Source organism: Lipophrys pholis (assembly GCF_963383615.2).
Source record: "Lipophrys pholis genome assembly, chromosome: 16".
Taxonomy (NCBI): Eukaryota; Metazoa; Chordata; class Actinopteri; order Blenniiformes; family Blenniidae; genus Lipophrys; species Lipophrys pholis.
The window spans coordinates 12,846,242-12,868,324 of record NC_137634.1 but is presented as its reverse complement, the minus strand read 5'-3'; the positions used below and the strand labels follow the sequence as shown (position 1 = coordinate 12,868,324).

At 41.2% G+C, this 22,083-nt stretch overlaps 1 protein-coding gene across 10 annotated transcripts in view; it reads right to left on the bottom strand.

Annotated features, from left to right (window-relative positions):
• cadm1a (cell adhesion molecule 1a) overlaps window positions 1–22,083 on the bottom strand; it is a 427,187-nt gene that overhangs the window by 38,098 nt on the left and 367,006 nt on the right. For 6 of the 10 annotated variants that reach the window (XR_013936111.1, XR_013936112.1, XM_080483125.1 and 3 more), the window contains one exon: window positions 17,577–17,749. Coding sequence is in view for 8 of the 10 variants with exons in the window: in XM_080483125.1 (XP_080339251.1) it covers window positions 17,577–17,749 (173 nt within the window). In the remaining 2 variants the exon portion in view is untranslated. Of the gene's footprint in view, window positions 1–4,369; window positions 4,460–17,576; window positions 17,750–22,083 lie in introns of all 10 variants that reach the window. The other 4 variants (XM_080483120.1, XM_080483123.1, XM_080483122.1 and 1 more) reach the window with 1 other exon arrangement.

Below are 22,083 nucleotides of genomic sequence, written 5' to 3'. Positions count from 1 at the left end.
CGTCAACATGATTTTTTAATCACGGCGCAGACTGGAGGCATTTCGAGGAATCTACTGGGGAAATAGATTGAATTTGGACAGCAAAGTGGTTTTGCTGAGAAATCCGAAAACTGCAGTTGGCCCTACTATGGACACCGCTGCAGAAATCAAAGCCCTTACAGCTGTGAACTCGGCATTTAAAGTTCACTTCCAAAGCAAGTCCAATGTACAGATTTGACTTCATGCCTCCGGATTGCTATCAATTCATCACCAGCAACGATGGCAGTAATAATCAGTCGCAGCAAATTTATCTTCAGGAACCTGAGAAGCAACAAACGGTGATCAGGCGCCGGAGCCTGAACACGAGTCGTCAAGAATCAAGTCGCAAAACCACAGAGGAGATCCAAAACTTCACTGTGAAGAGCTTACAGATAAACTCATTATGATGCAGCCTTTTACATCACCGAGTTCTGGCGCCAAAGACTATTTTCCAAATTTCCCGGTAATATGAGAAAGATGACATGAAAAATAGTTTCACCCTTTGTAATCACAGTGCCCTCAGAAAAATATAAGACACATTCGAAGCATGTTTTTTAAAAAAAATGCTAATAAAAAAACACTATTGGAACACAATCACACAGAATTCTGATTGATGTGTGTCGACAAGATTTTATGACCGTTTTGAGAGACGCGCGCCACATCTCTAAAATCGAAATATCAAAATATGTGCAATTTTCTGTCATTTTCAAAGGTTATTATGAATTCATGATAAATACTCGTTTTAATGTGGCACTTTTTCAACTTTAAAAAGTCTAGGGTATGAATTGATTCTTTTTAAACGCTTCCAAACGGTCCGAAGAGTGAAGGGATGTTTTCTCTTTCCAGGGCTGAAATAAGCTCCAAATTGAGAGTTAATGTACTTTGGAGAGCTGGTGAGGCTTTGACAGCCAACTTTTGATTTCACCGCACTTCCTATTGAGTTAATGATGATATTTGTAAGCATGACACAGCAAATAAAAACTACGACTGGAGCGGCCAAAAACCCCAAGACTGGCATAAAGTGAGCAGAAGCATTTTATTGTTGCATGAGTGCAACTCTCACATTAAAAGATAAATCTGTTGAGTGCTTCGAATATCTGAAGGGGTCTTGGCATGTTTTAAATGATTATAGTTTACCTATAAGGAAAGCGTTTTACTTTAAGCAGGAGCATTAAACCTAAGTGTGATCATTTTGGAAATCAGCAGAGGTCCCTGTGTGAATCAGTCAGGATAGCTGTAATCAGAGCGGCCCTGTGCAGGCTCCAGGCTCCTTGATCTGAGGCAAAGGAGCTATCAATCAGCCGGCACAGATAGGTATTCTCTTTAATCCAATCAGATGGCATAATCAAGCACAATGCCTGTGATTTCTGCCAGCCTTGTGAGATTTGTTCCAATTGAGCGGTCTGTCAGAGAGGCTTTGATTGCTTTTGGAGCTCAGGCTGATTTCTGAGTTGAGGCATAAAGTGATGTTTTCTATCTGCACCCTTTGGAGATTTATGCTCACAATAGGCCCCCGAATTCTGTTGCTGAAAAGGGCGAGATAAAAAAAATAAATAAAAATTTGCTTATTTCAAAAGAGCCTAATTTTCAAGTGCTCATGTTCGGTTATTGTCGTCCCCCCCCTCCAGTGCTCCACTCTTCCCCCCGGCCCACCTAGTGTATGATCTATAATTGACTTTATGAATGAGACATGTTTTACACACTCTTGTATCTGCAGTAACTATACAACTATTATCAAACTCGAATAATCATCAGAGTGAATACAAGTAACTGCTTTAATGAGCCAACATCGTGTTCAATGTTGACACGCACCTATTTACACCGAGAAACTCATGGATTTTATTAATGGACTTGCAGCGCGACGTGTGGAACTAAATCTTTTTGCTTCGTTGTTTTTTTTTTTTTTTAACTATCGTAATTTCTCCTGACCTTCTTCCGAGACCCTGCTATGAAAAGATTGCGGGGAACAAAGGCGGCGAGTGAACAGCGACGACGACCACCTGGTTGCTCTGAGAGGTCGCACTGACAACCAAACAAACGAGCAATAAACCATGGCTTACTAGTTTTCCTCTTAATTTTACCGCCCATGCTCACCCACACACTTGCACGCAGGCATTTAAAAAGTAGAAGAAAAAAGTAAAAGAAAAAAAGAAAACAACAACACGTGGGGGGGTTCACATCACCATCCCTCCGTGCCTCGCAGCAGCACTGTAATTACTCATAATTCACAACTGTGGCAGATGAGGTAGTCGAAAATCCCCACTAAAGTCTATTTTTACCTCTCATGTTTCCATGTTAACCAACATCTTATGGAGCTGGTGCAAATTTTTTATTTTTTTATTTGTGCGTAGGAATCATTAAATGCAATATTAATGCCACGGACTGCTCCCTTGCAATTGCTGTGCTAAATTAAAGTGTTAAAAGCCAAGGAAAGATTAAAAGCGGCACACACAAATCCCCAATCAGGTGCACTTTATAAGTGACACCAGAAAAAAAAAAAAAAAAAAAACGGCAGACAACAGAAGCCACATTATAATCAGAGTTTTAAAAGGCAGTTATTAAAATTAGTATTTTTTTTTTTTCTGGCTGGAATAATTCAAATTTTTTTTTGACAGATGCTGACATGCTTTTGGTTTGTGTGGAAAGATTGAGATTAAAATATGCCACCTTGATGTGTTTTTTTTTTTTTTTAGTTTGAAAGACTAAGGGCTGTATCGACTAAAAATGTCATCTCCTACTTGAACACATCATTACAAATGCATTAATTATGTACTGTCTTAATTCAGGCCGTGGTGACTGGTAAATCAGAGTGTTACTTGTTTCTTTACTTACCACATAATAGCAGGTTTTTGTCAGCATTTCCAACCACAAAACTAGTGATTAAAGCCTCCACGGCTTTTGTACGGACGCAAGGAGAAGAGTGGCTGTTAATGTAACCTGGTTCTCTGCTGTGTGCTCTTCTGAGAGGGAACGCGATCGCGATATTATGCGGCGTAATGAGTGATTAGTGCAGATTACAGAGTGCTTGAAAAGCAGCGAAGGAGCTGCAAATGTACACTTTCAGCTACAGTTACAGGCAAATTCATTTACTCCTTCTCCAGGCATCAACTGACTAATGCATTTTGTGTTGCGTCCACTGAGAAAAGCACCGACATTGTTGCTTCCTGACCGAAGACTCCAGTTAAAAGCTGCTCATTACAAAATTGGAGCCTCTTGATGGTTCCTTTTACTTTGAACTGGCAAGTGAAGTAACAAAGCAAGTAATGTCAACATTTGGGCTGGGAGTTCAAGATGTTAATTTTGATTAATTACAAGGTGGGGGGGGGGGGGGGGATGGCGTGACCCCCCCCCCCCCCAATACATTTGCCATGCACTTTAAAGAAAACTGAGTGAATAAATATGATTTGGTTGTGTAAACATATGTAAGTGGTTTTACTGATTCATTTGACTACCAACATTTGGAATTAAGAATGTTGCGTCTTGTTTCAAATGCTGAGATGTGAAGAAAAAAATTGGATTAATTCAATGTTTAATTGTGAACTGTGAACTCTTCAACGACCGCATGTGACATCCAGCACGCCAAGATAATGAGCGAGTGTGACTAGAGAGCTGGGGGAGAGACACACGACATTCAAGTTATATATAACCTCGGAAAGAAAGTAACACAACTCAGTTTTAAGTAAATAAAAAAAAATCTGATTCATGAGGTTCGTATCAGTCGCCTCGTCTCACTCTCTGAAATATAGCGCGTTGTTTTTCAAAAAAAAAAAAAAATGAACTATTCATGAGCGCCAACATTCATTCTTGACCTCGGGATCAGTATGTGTGACGAAATAATCTCGATACAACATCCACTTATTGCTTTTCCTGAGCCCTCTGCATCTCACTTTCTCCGTCACTGAACAGAAACTAAGAGTAACCAAGCTTCTGTTCGGGCCACGCTTCAGGTAATCCATGAAACCCAGCCGTAATCCAAACGCCGGGTTTTATTTGAGAAGTGGGAGTCCTGGCCATTAATTTATACGTGTTAAATGATGGATAGGATCTGGAATTAGCTTTTTAAGTGTTTTAAAATTGGTAAATGGCAGAATCTGGAGGGCCGTAACTCAAGGCTAAGAAAAATGTACGCGAGTATAGCTGCCACTGTGGAATGAAGATGGAACTATAAAGAAGAACTCAGTGCACTGGGGGAATAGAAAGCACACGCACACATTTATGTGTTTTATACATATATACATATATATACATATACATATATATGTGTGTGTGTGTGTGTGTGTGTGTGTGTGTGCGCAGAGGTATATAGATATAAAAGAACAGATAAAGAGGCTGTGTGAGGGTGATACTGTACCTTGATTGGCTTCAGGGTAGGAGATGGTGGTGGTGATGATAGTGGTGGTGGTGGTGGCTGTGGTGGGTATAGGGGTAGTGGTGGGAGCATCTGGATGAGAGGACAAATACATGACAAACACAGGAGGGGGAAAACAAATGAGTATAAAAACCATGAAAATAAAAGTAAAGCCAGTGTGAAGCGATGCTATCGCCGCCTGATATATGAGCGGCGGCTCATTGTGTGTCACCGCCCGTTTGACTTAAAGGTCCGCTCGCAGACGCTATGATGAATTATCCGGGTGGCAGAGCATTAAATACTATTAACACAACAATGACACTGCGACACATCATCTCGTCCCACACAGGCCGAGATGATCAAAGATCTCGTCGGGAAACTCTTTTCTCTTTATGTCAAGGCTCTACACCATGACAACGCCAGCAAGCGCATGGTTGTTAGGAGTGATTAAATGTGTAATGAGAAACACGTGCCGCTGCTGTACTTATGCTGTCATTGCTATGCAGCATGCTAGACTGACAAACAAATGTGCCCGTGCATTTTTAATGTCTCGGAGGAGAAGAGTACAAAGTCGTCGAGGATATTCGCTCCAAAAAAAAAACCAAAAGCGCCAGTTTGATGTATGACTTCAAACGTAATGACACAGCACAAAAAAACAAAAAAAACAAAAAACAGAAGGAGGGTATTAATATACACACGTGAAATAATAATAATGAAAAAATAAAAGAGAAGAATGAAATGAGCAGCAAGCAGGGTTGGTGAGTGCACAGAGATTGACCAGAGACCATTTTTCCTCCCACAGCTTTTCCCTTTTTACTTCATTAGCTGAGTTAGACTCCCCACCCTGACAATGACCAGGGGGAGATATCAAAGTGACATTTTCCTTGTTGAAGTGGCAGGGCTGCACTGATATGAAGCCACCGGCAGTGCTGCTTGGTTAGAGACCTCCCATGCTGCTCTGATTGCCTGCGAATGGGCTGAAAAACCTGTTGGGGTTATTAAAAGGTGCTGGGGAGAAAAAAAAAAAAAGGAAAAAAAAATAAGAAGAAGTAATTTATGGCTGTTGATAAGGAGGAAAGGTAGTGTACACATGGATGAAAAAGAGCCTTATAAGAAGGGAAGGGTAGAGAGGGGGAGTCCAGAGGTTGCTGAAAATGTGTCGGTTTTAGCAGTTTGGGAGGCTGTGTGGTGTCACTTTTGCCTTTCATATGAACGTGCATGACAGGATGTTGAATTGCATTGCATTCTCACTGCAAACACATTATAGCGGTGATAAAGCAGGCACCTCTTCATGTAGGTGACATAAACACGGGTGCCTGTAGATGGCGCACCGCACCCTGCAGCGCGTGGCAACAGTGAAACAACGGCGACTGCGAGGTGGAAATGACTGGAGGAGAACCCGAGAGGGAAAATATTGATAGAGGTGGCTTCCACGTAGATGTGAAATTATAGAGAGAAAAGCCACGTGCCCACATTCAATTTGCAGCCTTCTTTCATTTTTAGTTTTATGAACTAACATCTCGCCTTCTTTGGGATGACAGAAACGTGCGAAGAGGTTGCATCAGAGCTCGACCGCGCTTTGAAATAGGACAGAACATAAGGGTTTGCTTTCATGTTTGAGGCTGATGATATTCTAAGGCTATGAAGCTGTCAACAAAACCCTTGTGAAGACCACGGCAGTCCTGACTCACTCTGACTAACAAACATTTCCAGTGGAGCCAAAGTCTATATTTCTCCCCGCTGAAGATCTTACAAAAAAAAAAAACTTGAAATACAATACGTTATGAAGCTCTGTTGTCACTCTTTTCCTCATCAAAGTAAATCTGATGAGTGGTTTACACCATCCTCCTGCCATCTATCGGGAGAAAATATCAGAACAGCATTTGTTTTGCTTGTTGGTTCATCGAGTCTCTAATGAAGTATTTCAAAATGAGGTTGAAGGTTTACGGCGACTGCTCTTCATTTCACATTTGGAGAAATAAATCCCCCAAATTTTTTTTTTTTGTATTAATCAAAAACTGAAGTGACAATGCCAGCTCACTTGAGTTCTACTTCTTGCCTTATACCATTACAAAGCTTAATCATTTCCCCTTTAAATGACGCAATGTTTAAAAATAAGGTGCACTTATGGGACGGCACCATTCATACCATTTAAAAATTTCAGTCGCTATATTTCACTTGAAAATGTTGTGTAAAGTGGCTTCGGCCTGCTGCTCATCCCGCAAATGCGTGCCGCTTAAAAGCGTGGACAATTTAAAAAGGGAACATATACTTTGTGCTCCTAATTCTTTATTTAGATTTTTTATTTTATTTCATTTTGCACTTCTCGATGTTTAAGGTAGCAGACTATAAGGACACAATATTTTTGATGAGATTAAATGATTTTATCAGTAAATTCAGAATGGATTCCGAAGTGTCTGGCTTCTTGAGAAGCTTCACGACAACCTTCAGTATTTCCCCGATTCAAACTGATTTATCCACGAGGGTCTAATAAAGGGTGTGGTGAAAACACTCAAATCGCAGACATTAATAATGTAATAATGAGTAACGTAAATGCTCACCTGTGCGAAGCACAAGTATTCACAGTGTATCATCAGTGCGGGCCTGAAACTGTGCACATCCCAAAATTTACATAAAAAAAAAAAAAAAAAGTTTCCCTCCTGTTTGTAGTGTCTTCCCTAAGGTGGCATATCATATAAAGGTAGTCTTCCCTGAGGGCAGAAGTTGTTCATAGTAACTCCGCAAATTTGCTGTTGTTAGTTTTGAAAAAAATGATCTTTTTTTTTTTTAAGCACTTGAAGAAAAGTGAATCAAGTACGTCGAACACAAGGCGGAGAGGACCATGTAGGCCCTCAGAACTTCCCCCGAAGCAAATTTAAAAATGCAAATAAAAGCCTTTAGGTAATACGGATCAGTATGCAGGCTCTGCTGATGCAACGCTATGTGTTTAATCGAGCCGCCATTCTCTTCTTTAAAAGGCAACCTTGACAGTACAAAAGGCCGTACAGACCGATGTGCAGACAAAGGCGGGCAGAAATGATCCGTTGGGAAGACGGCTGGCAGACAAAGCTCCAACTGATGAGTTTCACACATGCTCGTGAGCCAACAAACTCCAGCTCGGGGGTGGCGCCATCTAATTGGTTTTATCCCATCATGAACTGTGAGGGTCCAGCAGATGTTTGGGATCATCAGTGTCAACAACTCATTAAAAACTTAGCATTGCAAAAAATAAACAACCAAAAAAACAAAACAAGAAGATTTGGATGAAGACTGACGAGATTGCACACCACATTTCCTCTTATTGGTAGCGAGCTGGTGCAATGTATCAAAGAACATCGGAGCTCATTGACTTTCAAATGTGACAGGCAGAATGTGTTTTTCCTCCTGCTGAGTCACCGGGCCTTGTTTACTGATGAGGCTTTATGAATCAGTGTTTCTGGTCCGAACGAGCGGCGCGGGGCCGCGGGAAGCTCGCCGACACATCCTGACAGGAATCATTCCCGCTAAAGCCTGGCGAGTTAAAGAACTCGGCGTGAGAGAAACACCTCATCTGAACAGTGCTGACAATCACACCAAAACAATGAGAAAATCACACGGGGACAGGCTCCGCCGCAGAGCGAAATGCCGACCTACCGCTTCCGACAGCTCCCTGGGAAAATGATCAGGGGCCACGATATGGAACAGACAGGATTACTACAATCTCCAACTCATAGCAAGGATTTCATTTAATAGTTTAATAATTTTGTAGTTTAGTTGAAGATTAATTGTATATATTTTTCATGTTAATTCTCATGAGTCAAGAAAAAAAAAAAAAAAAGGATTCCAGTTCACCTTTTTAGTTCTACCTTGTCCTATCTGATTGGATTTGGCCCAAATGCGTCTCCTAACCATAACTCCTGGACCGTTCATGCAGGCAAAACTAGCAGAAAGCAGAGAAACAAAGCTTTGCGTTCATGTATACGTCTTTGTAGTGGCGGCAAGCGTTTCTCCGGCATGACCGCACCATTTTAAAATGCAACATGAGGCTCTCGCTGCTGCGAAAGTAATATTGGAAAAACTTTTGGGGGACAAATCTACATCCATGAAAATCAAAACGAGACCAGTCGTAAAAGGTTCAGCCGATTGCTGCTGCCGCCGCTGCTCCTCGCTGGTAAACCTCGGAGGGCGGCCATTACCAGCACAGCGCTGTGCCTGGTCGTAGACACGAGCACCTCCTTCCTAATGTACGCGCCGAAACTTCTGACAGAAGCTTCTTTGTGCGACGCTGCCATCGCTCCCTCCTGCTGCCATGCTTCTCCGTTCCTCCCCTCTAACATGATGCATTTGCTCACTCCACGGCAGATTTCAGGTGTTTTTTTTTTTGTTTTGTTTTGTTTTGTTACGTGACCACTCTCGGCTGTTCTTCCTTCGGGAGACGTCCTTGCCCCTCTCCGTCGAAACCCATCTGGAGCCACAGTGTCACAGCTGCCGCACACGGCCAAAAGAAAAGGTTTCTTATGCAGCTTTATCCTTGACTTTAACTGCTGCCGGGGGAATTAAATGACTTGTGGGTGGTCGAATCAAACTGTTGCACAGGAAAAAAAAGAAAAAAAAAAAGGTGCAGATTCAAATTTGCTCGACCAGTTAAGGACACTTTCCAGTTTTATTAAAGTGCAGATATCGCGCCTGATGTTTGTGTTTAGGCTTTAAGTAATATACAAATATAGAAAAACTATAGTATTGTCGATTGGCTGTATTTTAGCATTTTTAAGACCTTTGATCTATTTGTTTTCTTCAAAGAAAATTGGAACTTGGGTTTCATTTACATTTCACTGCGTTTAATGCCCTTTGAGGGATAAATTGAAGCCCAGTTTTCTCTTTACAAATACTGGAGATCAAAGGTGAGTCGGCTTTTAGCTTTGAAGCGACCTACATTGATGTGACGGAGGACAGAGGGCTGGGTTTTTTTTTTTCATCCATAATCAGGGTGGAAACACCAGTACTTTCACCAAAAATGAGGCTCGTTTTAATGGGAATCACAGACGGAGGCTCGCTCAAATAAAAAAGTGAAGCTCGGTCGCAGAGACACAATGGTGGAAGGGAAAGGTTTCACGTGGCGGAGGAAGGTCTGAGCTAGTTCTCCATGTGTCTCCTAATGCCGTTATATCAGCCAGCCCGGATTCAAAAACGTCCATGCAAATGTTGTTTTTGAAGCCAATGAATAACTTTTTCCCTCGAACATTTTACTCCCGCAATTTCTCCTCCACTCAAAAGCAATTTGAGCAAACTAAGAGCGCGTGCAGCTTGAATGGGATGTTTAGGGACTCTCCGCCAGACGTGTTGGATCAGACTTTAAGAGACGGCGGTGATTTGCAGAAAAAGAAGAAGAAGAAAAAAAAAAATGCTTTAATGGTGGGGGAGTGTAAATAAGTGGGCCTACGAGGAAGAGCAAAAGGGTCACAAAATATGCTTCTAGTGTGCAATAAAGTCCCGTCTGTGTTGGAGGGGCAGGGAGGTACAGGTCTGCGTTATTGGGTAAGTGCCCCCCCCAATCCCCTTCCAAAACAACTCTAAACCGCCACCGTGTTGTGTTGGGCCTGTGAACGGAAAACCCCGGTAGTTTTGTTTTTCCACCCCATGGAGTAAGAGAGGTGCTGAGAGTATGGACTGCACTCTTGTCTCCGTTAACGTCGTTAGTGTCATCCGATCCCGCCGCACTCTCCATCACTTAGGGTCACAATACCGGGGAATCAGACACATTAGAGGCAGACGCTGGATGCGGGGGCATTTGTTTCGGCTGCCAGGCAAGGAGCCGTTTAATACTTTGTGTTGATATAGTCGCTGGAAATGTTGGTGTGGAGAATAAAATAACAATACAAACTATGAATAAGAACAATATGCTGGTTTAGTTCGTTTTTTTATGTACTGTATGTGGTTTTGAAAAAAAGATATTGATAATAAATAATAGAAATTAAAAAAATTATAATAATCATCAACATCATCATAATCACATTACATACAGTCAACATAATCTTTTATTTTATACCTATTTGGCCAATTTTCTGGAGAAACAGCTTATTAAGTGAATCTTTCCATATCTTCAGATGAATTTCTCAATGTTTTTATTGCAACAGAGCAACTTGTGATTTTTATCTTGATGATAATAAAATCTGCTCTGGGAAAACATTTTGTATTTTATCATTGTAAATGGATTTTTACTAATATGGCACTTTTACCACCGCTTAAACGTTCCCCAAATCACTTTACAGTACTGCTAATCGCATTCACCCATTAGGTGGCTGCCATCCATTGGGAGCAATTTGGCGTCTTGCTCAAAGACACTTCAACATGTGGTGGTGGTGGGGAGGGGGGGATAGAGAATCGAACTTGGAATCTTGTGATTGAGAAACGACTGTTCTACCACACAGCTGCCCATAACAAAAACCTAAATAGCCTTATGAGGCCTAATCCTGAAATGAATTAGATATCTGTTTATTTCGCGACCATCTAATCATTTTTACAAAGTGTGAGCCTTTTTTTAGACCATATATATACAGGTTGATTTGTCTGTGCAAAAGAAAGCTTAAATCTACTTTTGTTGTAAATCTGAACTTTTTATGTTCAAACTGAACTTTACAAAGAAATACGACTGAAAAATCCAAACAGCTTCGGTGCTTTTATGTTTTCTTTTCAGGGTGATATTAATGCTCGGTGGCATTAAAAAGAGCACATTAACATCGTGAATGATCGATTACACGTGTAGTTCTTTCACATCATTACACAAGCAAACCCAGAACAAATGGAACATATATGAAAATGGCATTCTACATCATCTAAAGGAGGAACACCTGCAATAATTCACTGAACAATACGCTCTGGATGCAGATGATGCTTTTCATTTGCAGTTAGTGGAAGCATCTGGTACTAGTATGGATTTGAATAAATGAATAAACAAAAAAAAGATGTAAACCTAAACCATGCGGGAGCTGCTGCTTTTTATATATATATATTTTTTAATTTCAAATCCACTTGACCAGAAGGTAAATAAGCAAAATTGACCAAGTTAATTCTCACGTTACTAATCACAATAATCGTTAAAGAATCCTGGGAGCCGAGCTAATGTTTGTTTACGTCCGTTGACCAGTCAGAGGTTTTGCCTTTGTGTACGTACATGCCCTCCCGACAGCGTTGACTTACATAAATGGTTGACTGCAGAGAGGTGCTTTCATGGCGATGATGGTGTAGGGAGCAGCAGGTGGTGGGTTACGTGTGTGTGTGTGTGTGTGTGTGTGTGTGTGTGTGTGTGTGTGTGTGTGTGTGTGTGTGTGTGTGTGTGTGTGTGTGTGTGTGTGTGTGTGTGTGTGTGGTGGAGGGAGGTCTGGAACATAATGTGAAAATCAGCTTCTGACAGCTCAGCCGCAACATCCTGTCTTCCCATTAGCAAGGCGAATGTTGGCCACGATTCGCTGCTGAATTACAGTAGACATTAGTAGTGTGAGGCCCGCGGACACATCAAAGTCATCAAAAGACTAGCTCTAAAAGGATGGAGGCCTTCTGTGGTTTTAATGGCGACTGTGTTTTTTGTATTTTTTTTGGTGCAAGGCTTTTAGTTGCCCACATGTTGCATTACCGTGTTTATCTTTGTGTTTCTCTCACCAGGGGGAGGTGTGGGTGGATGAGAGCGGGGCGACTTGCAGCCCTCACCATGGGGTTTTGTTGTTTTAGGACCGGCAAACCACACAAATGTACAAAATGCCTGCCACAAATACCACACAATTGAGGCCTCATGCAAAGATGTGCTGTGCGGATTGTGCGACTGTGTTGAGCTCCCGGTGGGAAGGACTCCTCAAAGCTTTGCTACACTTAATTAAAAAACACACCTGAATGCAAAAAAAAAAAAAAGAAAAGAAATTAAACACTTAAACCAGATATTCCTAAAAATACCTCACTTCGACTGTAACTCATTTAAAAGATTGCTTTTCTGTGATTCCCTCCCTCTCTTTATAGATATATTCAGGGTAGATCCACAAAGGGAGCCTCGCTGCTGATGGCCAACTGCAAAAAATCCAAAATCATTTCTTCCCCCTTGTCAACTGTTGTACAACAGAAGTTCACAAAACTGATGACAGGCCAAGTTTATTGGCAAAACATGGAATTTTACCTCCCCACTTTGTCATAAATGTTTTAAGTCCAGTTTTTTCCCCCCCCCCAGTTGAACAATTGAGTTTCACTCTTGCGGAGTGATGTAAGTGCGGTCTGACACTTGAAGACTGTTTTTCCTCCTAATCATCAGCTGGCAGTGGAAAGTACTCCCAGTACCCACTGAGAACCCCATTTAAAGGGGAGCGCCAAGTGAGACATTACGACTTTGAAAATGCAGCTCAGTTTAATGTGGAAATGTCGATCTTTTGATCCATGTACACCGAAAACACACTTTGCAGTAATGTATGTGACACCTTTGGTGTAATATACTGTAGGTCTGTATATTTGCATATATAATTAAACGCATGAATATTGATGAGGGGATGCAGACCGGCATAACATTGGTGAATTTCTGTTACACGTCTCAGGCCTATTATGCTTTAATTCCTTCCAAATGTGATTCAACTGTATTAACAATGAGATGTAGTTACACAACGGAGATCCACCTGCTACTTAACTTCAAACACTTCAAAATCTAATTTTTTTCCCTTTAAAATTGCCGCTGGCTATAAGCATCAGGTAACTTTTTCCATGTTTGTATAAACTGGATGTGTTGTATTTAAATTTTAAATCAAGCCAAACATGATGGTGAGGATGAACTGGATGCTGGGAAATGTCTTCAATTTCTAAATGTGAAAAAAAAAAAAATGTGTCTGAATCTGGTCAAACTGAGAAAGTGGGGTTTATCAGTGAGCTTGAAAAAACTAATTTTTAGTCGACTGACTGCGTTTGATCACGTTGATCAGGGAATTGTAATAAAGAGTCTCACACTGTGATCGGTATAACCTGTGCAGCATTTCGAGACGTTATAAAACGCACGACACTAATGCTTCACAATGAGATCGATTATATGCTTTAAGCATATTGAATATTAAAGTAAGTCTATTTTCATACAAATGCTCAAAAAGACCACATTTTTGGAAGCAACACTTAAAAGTGTAAATTAATATATAATATAAAATGCACAACATTTTCTTAATCTTCAGGGATTTTAATCTCTCCAATTAAAGACATTTTTAGGAAATACAATAGTTTGTTGACTTTAACGAATACAAATGAGATATGAGTGCTAAATTTGTTTTATGAATATGAAGAGCTACAACAGTTAAAAAAAAGTCTTGAACTATGTTTTGATAGCAAGGTTAAATGATTTGTTTTTTTTGTCGAAATACATGCCAAAGATTGAGCTTTGTTCCAATTTCTGTATGTTTCAGTACATGTCTGGAGGGAATTGTGAATCATAAAGATTGAACATGACCCCAGATAGAATAGAACACGCTTTCCGTTTGCATTACTCCACAAAAACAATGTAATGAATACAAGTAAGAGAGATAATTTATGTGCCGCATGAGCAACTTTTGGAGCTATTTAGGAGCGAAGCGTCCAGTTCTCATTACGTCCACGCACATACGCAGCGCAGCCAATCTAACCGTGGGCTGAGGGGGCTCATTGTTCCATTGTTCAATCAAGAAAACAAAAGATGATCCTCAACATTGTCCTCCAACACAAACTGCATCTGAATGCTCTCTTTTGTGTTGCATCACTTTCTTTCTTTCTTTTTTTTTTTTTTATTTTGAGGGTGATTTGTATCCAACCAAACCCACGGACGCATAAGTTCCAACAACAATACCATGCACAAAGAAAAGTGACACACAAAGAGCAAAGTTACCATATATCCGTCTGTTTGGCTGCATCATTTTAGAGGGGTCGCCATAGCAACTGATTGCAACCTCGGAGCCACAGTCGCTCAGTTGAGAGATCGGCTCAATGTCCAAGGGTTGTTAGTTCGATCAAAAAGCGCTTTGAAACTGAAAATGCTCCATTATGAGTGAAATCCTTTTCCATTTTAACTTGCACTGGGGACTTTTTTTTTTTTTTATGCGAGACACTCTTCCTGCCACAACAAGGTTTCAAACCACCCACACTCAAGGCCAAAACTTTAACCAATGCACCACAGCAGGGCAAATACACTGAGAGTTTGGTAATCATTAATATTTCTGGGAGAATAACTCGACTTTAGGCTAATTCATACTCTTCGTACGCTTGTGCTTCAAACAGCCACAGCCGTTACACTTGCATCCAATGTGTTGGAACGATCATTTGGCAAATAATCTAGTAGAAATCACTGCTTTAAATGATCATGCAGGCAATAGACTGAGAGAAATTAAGAAGTGGTATTATATTGTGTTAAGGAAGCGGTACAATTGGATGCAGCTTTACAGGCGGTGGTGGTCTGTGAAGCCGTTAAAAAAACCTTGAGGTGTCAGCCACTATCTTTAACAGCAGCACTGCCCCTCAAGGCGACCGGCGGTACTACCCCGCTGCTCTGTATCCGCGAGAAATACAGACGAAATGGACGCAGAGCACAAACTGAGGCATCCAAATGCGAATATGACCTCGAGCATAAATGACCCAGGTGAATGTCACGAAGTTTACGAGACAATTAAAAAAAAAAAAACATATATACATTGCATCAATTAAACTGAAATTAAACAGTACTGGGAAGATATTAGCGCAACTACAATAGTTTTCAAAGTTGGACTAAGGCAGTGAGATGATGTGATCAAAAGTGCATGCATATAGGAGACTCTGACTGAAATGGGCCAAGAAGTGTCCTGATCCAGGAACAAGCTGTAAACGTTACCCATCGCCCTGCCTCGCTAACCTGGTAGCTCGCTAATGACTATTGATTTGGTCTGTGATGTTGCGGGTCAACCCGAAAAAGAATGGATACTGATAAGCTTAAAGACTGAATATCGCCACCAATCATCAAGAGCTCAACAATGAAATTGATTACATTCTCAACACAAAGACATTAGTCCGATTAAACCACCAAATGGAGCTGAAAGCGTCGCTCCGCTCAGCTGTGCATGTCAACGTATTGAGTGACTTGTGAGATTACACTAAAATTAGTCTGGGAGAAAGAAAATGGTGACACACTGAGAGCAAAATAGGCTCCACAAGGACAAGATGTCACCTTTTTTTTTTTTTTTTTCCCCCTTCCGGTATGATTTCTAGGGGGAGAGAGGGCGGTCGGGGTGGACCTGTTGTGGCAGGAAGGCTTCGGGATCCGGACAGCCTCCCTTCAACCTCGGCACGATCAAATTACTGTAGTTCAATCGCAGTTGTCAACCAGCTGCACCACTTAGGCGGCTCAGTGAACCAACAAAATATCTCCGCATGCAATCTTCTTTTTTTGAATGACTGGCCACGCGGCGAGCACAATCGTTTGCAATTAACCAACAATCACAGAGGGATTAAGCATTACATACCCGACATATATCAATCAAAAACACACTCGCAAACGACGGATGAAATAAACTACGCCTCTGAGAGTCGGTTATAAAGGAGAATACTTTACAAAAAGTAGATTACAGATTAGGTTGAGGAGAAAACATTTCGCGAGGGGGTTAATTCCTGACGATTTTTTATTTTTTTTTACTGTGAACAGCTCGCGGTGGAGGAAAGTCTTCACACAAAGACGAGATTGACGCCACCACTATTAGCATAGTCCAACAGCCGTAATGTAGCAGGTGGCGGCAGGCGCTTCCCTGATCTGCCACACTACCTCTGTTGTTTTATTGCACTCATCATTAGCGCAGCAACGAGCTCTGCCTGTAAATAACATCCTTTCAGCCGGTGTCCATCGCATTGAACTTCTCTCGCCTCCGCGTGGGGAGTTAAAGAAAAGAAAAAAGGAAGAAGAAGAAGAAAAAAAAAAAAAAAGGAGCCTTTTCACTCCGCTAATTCCCTCCAACAATAGCGGCCAAATAATTTCTCTGCAGGCTCCGGGTACACCAAAAAGTGATAGTGGAGTAATTTTGGCCCGGGAAAATGAGAACATTAGAGTGTAATGCCCTGCTCAGGGAGACAATGTTATTGGTATCAACACTATAAAAGCATGTTGAGATAATGCTTATGAGGATGAGAGAATCACATGGAGAAGGAGTGGAGGATGTTGGATCAACACCGAGGCTGCGGGGATAACAAAAAGAAAGTCAAGCGGCGGTGGAAGCAGGTTAAGGGATTACCTCAGGTTTGTGAAAGGGAGCGACACTGGTCATCAGCACACATACACTGTGTCCATGTATTGATTTAGAGCCGTATTCTTTGCACATTGCACATATTCTTTTAGCCGGTATCATTAGGTCAAAGCTGTTTAGAGAGCGAGCTTAATGGGAATCTGTGGTCTCGTAACGACTTCCTTCACATCAGCATGTGGTGATGGGAGTCGGGTTTACTTTCACATCAGACCACGTCACGGCTTCGATTTACAGGAAAGACGTTTATTTCCTCCTTTGCTTTCAGACAATCGTCAGCTTCTGGAAACTGGCAAAGCAGGGGGTGAAGATTTTAGACTGTTTAGTGCTGACTCATTTTTAAAAAAAAAAGTGAGATACTGGCCTGTCCAGCCTGCTTCCACTCAAGTGTTTTTACACAGATGTGATAACAAATGTGTGTGTGTTTTTTTTTTTTTTTTTATTCTGTTCATTTTAACTTCACCAAAAATTCTGAGGACATTGTTTTGCTCGGACTACATCAACAACAATTCTGGCAGGAAAAGTTAAGTCTTGAACCATTTAATGTTTTTAAAGACTTAGATCCAGTGGATTGTCGTCAAGAGAAGATACAAATGCGAGAAACTAAGACAAGCAACAGGATATGTATATTATCAATAAAGTATGACAGTTATGGTGTATATGTACGCTATACACTAATACTAACAGTTGTAATCACTCGGTTCATAAATCAGTCAACATCAGAGCTGGAAAAAATGCATGAAAAGAGTTCTGTTGCTGTATTTGATTGAAGGTGGCAAAAACACAATAGTAAACGATGAAACTTCCGCTGAAACTAATGGGACTAACTAAACAAACCTTTGCCTCCCAAAACATGGTTCAATAATTGCTTTGAGATCATTAAATGCTGGAATAGCTCAAATATAAAACGAAAAAAACTTGAATTCACTGAGGCAACAGTGCACTTTGAGAAAGTGGAGTAGGAGTGCGTCGGTGTGAGGCGAACGTACCATAGACATAGAGGATGTAGTCGTCGTAAGACTCCCCTACGGCGTTGGCGGCCACGCAACGGTAAGTCCCGTTGTAGGACTTGTTTAGATTCTCGATGTAGAGGTCACTGCCAGTGATGACGGCGTGGGAAGGCACCTCGTCATCCACCTTCAACCAGTTCACCAGCTGCGGCCTGAAATCAGAGGGGAGGAGCGCATGCAAGATCTCGTGAATGAGGAGAATGTTTTCACGGCTTTTTATAGGGCTTCATCTCCGTGTAATGACCCTCGAACTCCTTCACCTTTTAATTTATATCCGCATGGTCATTATCTTTAAAAAAATACAGTATAAAGTTCATCAAGCTCCTTGCGGATACAATTTCTATCTGAGAGTTTAAAGAGGAGGTATAAGAGGAAATTATCCGTCACGTTCCCAGCGTTGTTTTTATGGATGACCTTCCTTTGTGCTTTATGCTGTAACCATAGCAACGTAGTAGCGGGACATCCGCGGACCCCGGAAGTGAGCAAGCCAAACTTGGAGGTTTTTGGTCATGTTCCATGGATGGGAAGATTGCCCAAGTCAATGTATTTATTATAGAAACTGGAAGATCTTGCCTGTTGTTGGCCTTTGCGCGAACCTGATTGAAATTGGTAGGTATCCGTCTTAACTTTTTTGGGGGTCTTTACAGTTCCCGATCGGACTCCAAACAAAAGCAGTCAACCAACAAAAAGAGAGAAAGAAATTAGGGAATCAGACTGGCTAAAAGAGAGAAGAAGTAATCATTCGCTTTAAAGTCAACATGTGACTATGTGCGACAAATAACTAAACCAGCATTTTCAATTAACGATATTATGAACAAGGAAACAAGGTGTGATGCATGTTTTGGAGTGAGAATGTACTGAGAGTGATACAACTGCCTGGAGCACAACCTATGTGAGGTATTGATCCAAGTTTTCCCATTGGGATCCATTGTTTGGGTTGAGAAATGTATAAAAGAACTGTATGTGCAAGCACTTTGGGGCAAACCCGAACCCACATTTCAAAATACAAGGCCAGTTTTGCTTTGTTTTTTTTCTCCAAGTATTGGAATTGTTCACACATGTAATGCAAACCAGAACCTTGCTAAGCTCAACAGTATCGAGCACTTTTTGCAAACAAAATTGACCTCAGACCTCAAGTCAAGCAAAGTGTCGATAGGATGTTGCTGTAAGATTTAAAAAAAATAAAAAATAAGCAGACATGACATCCTCAGTGTTTCAGGAAAGGAGAGGGCCAAAACCTTCCCCAGTTTAATGGCACTGTGAGGAAGTGCTGCATGAAAACTTCATGAGCTAAACAACGATGTGCTGTGATATCTCTGAGGTACGGCTCGCCTCCCGCCATCAATACGTAATCTTTGGTGATCGTTGCTTGGCCTTTGAAAATCTTTTCAGGCCCCTCCACGTACTTTTAAAACACTCGGTTTCACAGCCGCTGCGCTGTTCCAGGTACCGACCTTTGTTTCAGTTTTTCCCCCCAATTCCGTCTAATGTCAATACCTTTTGTTTCGCAAATGACATCTTGTTTGTGATGCGCTGAGCCAAAAGCCCAGCACTGTGAGATCTGGGATTTCAGGCGAGGTCATGAAAAAAATATATTAATTTTTCTGTCTGTGATAAAACTGTCAAAAAGTCAAGTTTCTATTTTTATGCTAATGCAGTGCTTTTTTTTTTTTTTGCCTAAAGTGAAACTTGGAGGATTTCTGAATGAAAAACACACAAGAAAAAAAAAAAAAAAAAAAAACACACATAGATTTGATGTCAGTGTGTTTTCATCTTCAGTGCGCTGGTTATCAAACTTTTAATGGCACCGATCAAACGTCAGACAGTAGCATTGATTACATGGAGCATGAGTTACCCAACGAAATGCAGATTCGATTGAAACTGTGCCATACGAACACAAGTATCGGAATAAATTGATGGAAATTACGATGAGATCAGAGGACGTTCAGGATCACATTGGGCGGCTTCTCGCTTCTGGAGCTTTGTGGGTCTAATGCGTGTCTATGACACTTCAGGAGACATGTCTTGAACAAAAAAAAAAAAACAAATGGCGGTGCCACTCAGTAAAACAGAAGAAAACACTGAAAAATCATGCAAAAAAAAAAAAACATATATATATATTCAGCATATCTTTTTCTGATCAGATTGTGAACAAGGAAACTGTTACACTTTTTAAAAGTCTAACACAATGTCTTAGTTGTCAAATCAATACCTGGGCTAAAACTGAATGAGGGATCATGTGTGCCGTGTCACAAATGGCAAACCAACAAAAGTGAAAGTGCACTAGTGCCTTGCCGTCCGCGGTTTCATTACTGCATTTGTTGACGGACTGAAGGTTCTTCTCGGACTATTTATCCAAACACAATTACCTCAGTATCAATGAACTCTTCGCTCCAAAAGATGTGCCATTTCGCAGAGGTAGAACATAACAAATCAAGACTTATGTAAATGCCAGTCCTCCCTTTGTGTACAGTCGGAAGCAACAATAACCGAGCCGCAGCTTTGTCTTCAAATTGCAGGCTTGGCACACTTGTATACTTATGAGAGTTGCTGTGTAGGTGGGAGCCGACCAAGCGTCTGTCTTTGTTCTCCTTTCTACCTTGACTGAGGTTTATAGCAGGGTGACAGATTCCATTTTTATGACAATGAGCTCAAAGTGCCCAGAGTCACAGAGGGTGAAAAGAAAGGGGAGAAAAAAATAAATAAATAAGAAGACAAAACACCTCTATTTTGCTGCTGCAACTTCCAATGGCCACTGCCAGTGCCTGTTATTTCCCCTGAGCGTGTGCTGATGGTCTCTCTTGTTGCATTTTGTTGTGGTGTTTTAACTTGTTTCCCTCCATTTGAAAACATTTGGTGTGGTGGGAGCAAGCAAATGGGAAAAAAGGGGGGGGGGGGGTGAAAAGAAAAAAAGAAAAAAAAAATCCAGGAAAGGAAAATATGAAATAGCGGTTGAAGCTCAATAGCAAAACAAACAAACAAACCAAGAGTGCATTTAATGGCTGTGGTGAATAGTTTGAAATAGAGAGCGCTGTCTCTATTTCAAGTGTTCTCAGATGAAGTGAAATGTAAATAAACAGGAAATATATAAATCTTTTACTGATACGGCGTGAGAGTAAAAAGTGTTTTCCATAGGTGGACTGGGTGCTGTGAGAAAGAAAAAAAGTGAACCCAGAGAAGGAAGATAGACAGAGATAGACGAAAGAGGTAAGATGGGGTTGCAAGGAGAGAGGAAGGGCAGTCGTCTAGAATACAAATGGCAGCCTGCAGCCGGGGCCCCCTGTGCTATCTGCTGGTAATGACTGCACAACTCTCAGCAGCTCTAATGAAAATGACTTCCAATTCCCGGCTCACTGTATTGATTGTGTTTTCATCTTTATAAAATGAATACGGGTAGTGAGCTTGTCTCTATGCCAAGTATGAAAACTGTGGGAGGGAAGGGGCACATAGAGGTGCATAACATTTAGATCGCATGTGTGTGTGTGTGTGTGTGTGTGTGTGTGTGTGTGTGTGTGTGTGTGTGTGTGTGTGTGTGTGCGTGTCTTTGGCGTGTGTTTGCACGTAGTTGTACCCTTCAGAGAATCACCTCAAGTTTTAGATCCTTATTTCTTGCGTGGTGCGGACAGTTCAGGATTGGCTCTAACTTTGATTTATGCTCAAGATTAGATTTTGGATTAGGATTCAATTTGAGTTGAGTCTGAGGACAAGTCAAAGGCTTGCGATGGTTCTACCTGCAAAACTTCATTACCAACCCTGACCTCCACGCTTAATGGAGCCCAGTCAAAACAGGCCGCAGAGGTAAAGCGCTATCATCTCGACGGGACTCGGGAAAGAAATTCTGAAAATATACGGTATGTCTCTGCAATCTACCGTACATCTAGAGAATTACATGAATTGTTTTCATTCAAATCGCCACCCAGTGTGGAGCAGGAACTGCTGAAGTGAAGTAACTCAGAACAGTTTATCATTATAAAAAACAAACAAAAAAACCAATCAGAATGACTTGTTGCTCTTTCCTCTGTGGAAACCAGTTGTGAACCAACAGTCGTCCTCACCGCTGCTGTCTTAACAGTTATTATTTTGCCAAACTCCTGCAGAACATGGAACATGTCTGATTATAAGAGTAAGATCAATCCCAGTACCTGTGATGCATTGTCATGCTTACATTAACATGAAGGATTGAGTCATTATACTGAATGAATGAATGAATCTGATGATGACATACGTTATTCAAATGTGTTATGCCCTTCATTCTTCCTGAAAGAGTACAACCTCTATTAGACAAACGAGGAACCGTGGATACATTTAAGAAATCAATCTTAGTTGTGCATGATTTCTTTGTGTTTATGGCACTTTGCCAGGTTGGGCTGGACTGAACCATCTTGTTTTGGCCCCCATGGCTGCATGCTTAACATCCCCGCTCTGGATGGAATCCCCCTTCAAAAGAAGGGTCCCCCTTCAAACCTGTGTACTGGGTGAGCTGCAG